This window comes from Mandrillus leucophaeus, unplaced genomic scaffold, assembly GCF_000951045.1.
Source record: "Mandrillus leucophaeus isolate KB7577 unplaced genomic scaffold, Mleu.le_1.0 Scaffold150, whole genome shotgun sequence".
In the NCBI taxonomy this organism is placed as follows: domain Eukaryota; kingdom Metazoa; phylum Chordata; class Mammalia; order Primates; family Cercopithecidae; genus Mandrillus; species Mandrillus leucophaeus.
In genome coordinates, this window is record NW_012101477.1 from 3,486,321 (window position 1) to 3,489,868 (window position 3,548).

The 3,548-nt window shown below is 53.4% G+C and overlaps 1 protein-coding gene across 1 annotated transcript in view; it reads left to right on the forward strand.

Moving 5' to 3' along the window:
- Window positions 1-1,276: 1,276 nt before the first annotated feature.
- The window catches only part of KIAA1755 (KIAA1755 ortholog), a 43,752-nt gene continuing 41,480 nt past the window's right edge, over window positions 1,277-3,548 (forward strand). The window contains exons 1-3 of the mRNA XM_011975023.1: window positions 1,277-1,379; window positions 1,473-1,593; window positions 2,323-2,587. Coding sequence (XP_011830413.1) covers window positions 1,277-1,379; window positions 1,473-1,593; window positions 2,323-2,587 — 489 coding nt within the window. The remainder of the gene's footprint in view (window positions 1,380-1,472; window positions 1,594-2,322; window positions 2,588-3,548) is intronic.

The following is a 3,548-nucleotide window of genomic DNA, read 5'->3' on the forward strand; positions in this document are numbered from 1 at the left end:
CACTGCAGCAAATGATCATGCACTTTAGTTTCAAGCTACACAAGTGTAGTATCTTGCAGGTCATAAAAGATCAGAGGCCTGACATGCATCTCATTGGGCCAAAAACAAAGTCTTGCACGGCTGTTTCTCTTCTGGAGGCTCTAGGGGAGAATCCATTTGCTTGCCTTCTCCAGCTTCTAGGAGACGCCCACATTCCTTGGCTCCTGCTCTGTGTTCCAAGCCAGCAACATAACAGCTCTCTGATCCTGCTTCTGTTGTCGTATTTCTGCTATTTATTTATTATTTTATTTTATTTATTATTGCTCTGTCGCCTAGGCCGGAGTGCAGTGGTGCCATCTCGGCTCACTGAAACCTCGGTCTCCCAGGTTCAAGCAATTCTCATGCCTTGGCCTCCCAAGTAGCTGGGATTACAGGCACACATCACCACACCTGGCTACTTTTTGCATTTTTAGTAAAGATGCAAAAATTGCTATGTTGGCCAGGCTGGCCTTGAACTCCTGACCTCAGGGATCCGCCTGCCTCGGCCTCTCTAAGTGCTGGGATACAGGCACGAGCCACCACACCCAGCCTATTTATTATTTTTAATGTAAGAAGAGATAGGATCTCATTATGTTGCCCAGGCTGGTCTCAAATTCCTAGCCTCAGGTGATCCTCCCACCTCGGCTTCCCAAAGTGCTGGGATTATAGGTGTGAGCCACCACCCCTAGCCCATAATCACATTTCCTCTTACCCTTCCCTCTTCTGCATCCTTTTCCACCTGGCGATTACACTGGGCCCATTTGTCTAATCCAGGATGGTCTCCTTGTTTTAAAGTCAGCTGATTAGCAAAATTAATTCCATCTGTAGCCTTAACTCACCTTTGTCTTATAAGGTAGCACGTTCACAGGTTCCAGAGATTAGGATGTGGGCATCATTGGAGGTCATTCTACCCATTACACCTGCCTTTAGATGGGAACTGCTGTAATAGGGGCACTATAGGAGCCCAGAAAAGGGGACACCTGATCTCACTGGGTAGTGGGGGGCGCCCAAGAAAATCACCTGGAGGAGGTGACGGCTCACCTGAGTCTTGAATGAGGAGTTGGCCAGGTGAGGAGGGGTGGAAGTAAAGGGCATTCTAGCAGGAAGACACTGCATGTGCGGAGGCCTGGAGGTGAACGAGGGAAGGCATGTGCCACTGTGGCGGAAGCATGGAGAGGGGCGGCAAGGCTGGAGGGGAGGCGGGTGGAGGGCAGCTGCCAGAGCTCGGGGGAGCTGGATGACTGGAGGCTAATGCTTCATGAAGACAGTGGGAACCCTTGAGAGGTTTAGAGCAGAGACTGATGAGGCCAGGTTTATGTTTGAGAAAGGTCACTCTGGGGTCCTGGTGGAAACTGGCTGGGGTGAGAAAGACGAGAATTTGGCAGCCAAGGAGAGGAGTCAGGTGATCCTGGGTCCTGGGCCTGGTGTTCCTTCTCCTGGACTCTGACTGCCAGGGGAACGGGCTGACTGCCTTCTGGATCCCTTCCTGGAAGAGGCAGTGAAGCCTGGATCAGGGCGGGGAGCAGGGGATGGAGCGGAGTACCTGGCTGGAGAGCTGTTGGCGGAGGGGAAGTGGTGTGGGACACACTGAGGGCTGTTTGTGGGTCGGGAGGCAGGAGGAGAAGCAGTGTTGTGAGCAGATTTCTGGCCTAGGAGCCTGACTGGGCGGTGGGGTCATCACTGAGATAGGACTGGGGGAGGAGCAGGTTTGGGAAGTTGCCAGATTGGGTCTGATGTGTTGGCGGTTGGTGGCTGAGAGGCATCTAGGAGGTCCATGGAGGCAGCTGGCTATACAGTCTGCAGCCGTGGACTTGTATCAGTTATTGCTGAGTGACAAATGACCCCAAAGCGCAGTGGCAAAACAGCAATCACTTATTCTCACTCTCCCGTCTGCATGTGGACTGGGGCTGTCTGATCTGGGCTGGGCTTCCCTTGTGGCTCAGCTTCAGGCTACAGGCCTGCAGGCCAGCCAGGCGGTCAGACTGGGGCAATGCTAGAATCCTCTTTCTCTTTGACCCTGACCTGAATGCCCACCCCCTGACCCCTATTCCTACACGTCTCCTTGGATCAGCAGATGACATTTGAGCAAAGACCTGCAAGAGGTGTGGGAATGAGGCTGTCTTGAGGAAGAGCATTCTAGGCAGAGGGAACAGCCAGTGCAAAGGCCCTGAGGTGAGATTGTGCCTAGTGTGTTTGAGGAACAGGAAAGAAGGCCAGTGTGGCTGGCAGTGGTGAGTGAGGGGGGTGGGGTAGGAGAGGAGGTCAGAGAGTTAGCAGGGGCCTTAGGCATATGGGGCCTGGAAGGTCACGGGAAGTGGCCTCTGTCCTTATTATCATTGCTGTTATCACCCCCTCCTCCTGTCCCCCACAGGACCCTCCACCCCTCGACACAGCTGTCCAGCATGCCCTGGCGGGCCTCTATCCTCCTTTCGAGGCCACAGCACCCACCGTCCTGGGTCAGGTGTTCCGTCTCCTGGACTCTGACTTCCAGGGGGATGGACTGAGCTTCCTTCTGGATTTCCTGATCCCTGCCAAGCGCCTGTGTGAGCAAGTGCGAGAAGCAGCCTGCGTAAGTCAAGAGGGAAACAGGGCCAGGGGCAAAGCTATCCCAGAAAGTCTTGGGGCTAGAGGCGGGCAGAGAAGGAGGTGGGCTGGCATGTGTCTTGTTTCATGGGGAACTGAGTGTGTGTGGGGACTTTCCAAGTATCATTGCTTGCCCAAGGGGAGATTTCAGCCTCCCAGATCGAGGGGGCTTTACCCTGTGACATCTATGAGTTCATTACATTGTACTGTCACCAGCAGAGAAGAAGGCCTGAATAAAGGCATCCTTGGGGGCTCCCTGGTCCTGGGGAGCCTGCCCTGCACCTGACATTGTGGGCACTGCCAAGTGCCTTGGGTGAAGTGGGACAGCTTCAGTGGAAATAGCAGAGAAGGTGCTAGAGCTTCCCCAGAGCCCCTGAGGCATCAGGACTCTTGCTTTCTTCCCCTGTGACCTCTTCAAACTCAGATCTCAGGGAGGCCTCTGCCAAGGCAAAGTGGAGAGAAAACTGTTTTAGCAAGACTCATTGGCTGCAAATGACAGAATCCTCACTCAGATCAGGGAAGGGTGGATCAGGCCTCAGGCCCAAGTTGATCCACTGATCAAACCCTTTGAAGACCCTTTCTGTCCCTAGTCTATGCTTCGCGCTGCTTGTTGGCATTATTCTTCCAGACTAAGTGTTCCCAAGAGACTGGAACCCAGGGAAGCTCAAGGATTTATCTTCTACCCTAGAGAGGAAAATAAACTCTTTCCCATCCACTGCACATAGAAAAATCTCAAGGAAGGATCCTGACTGGCCAGGCTTAGGTCATATGCCCATTCCTGGACCAATCACTGTGGCCAGAGGAGTGGGGAACCAGGATTGACAAAGCTTGAGTCATGTGTCTACCTCTATGGTCAGAGGGTGGAGCTGTTTTAAGAAAAGGATGAGAAGGCGGGCAGTGGTGGCTCATGCCTCTAATCCCAGCACTTTGGGAGGCCAAGGCAGGTG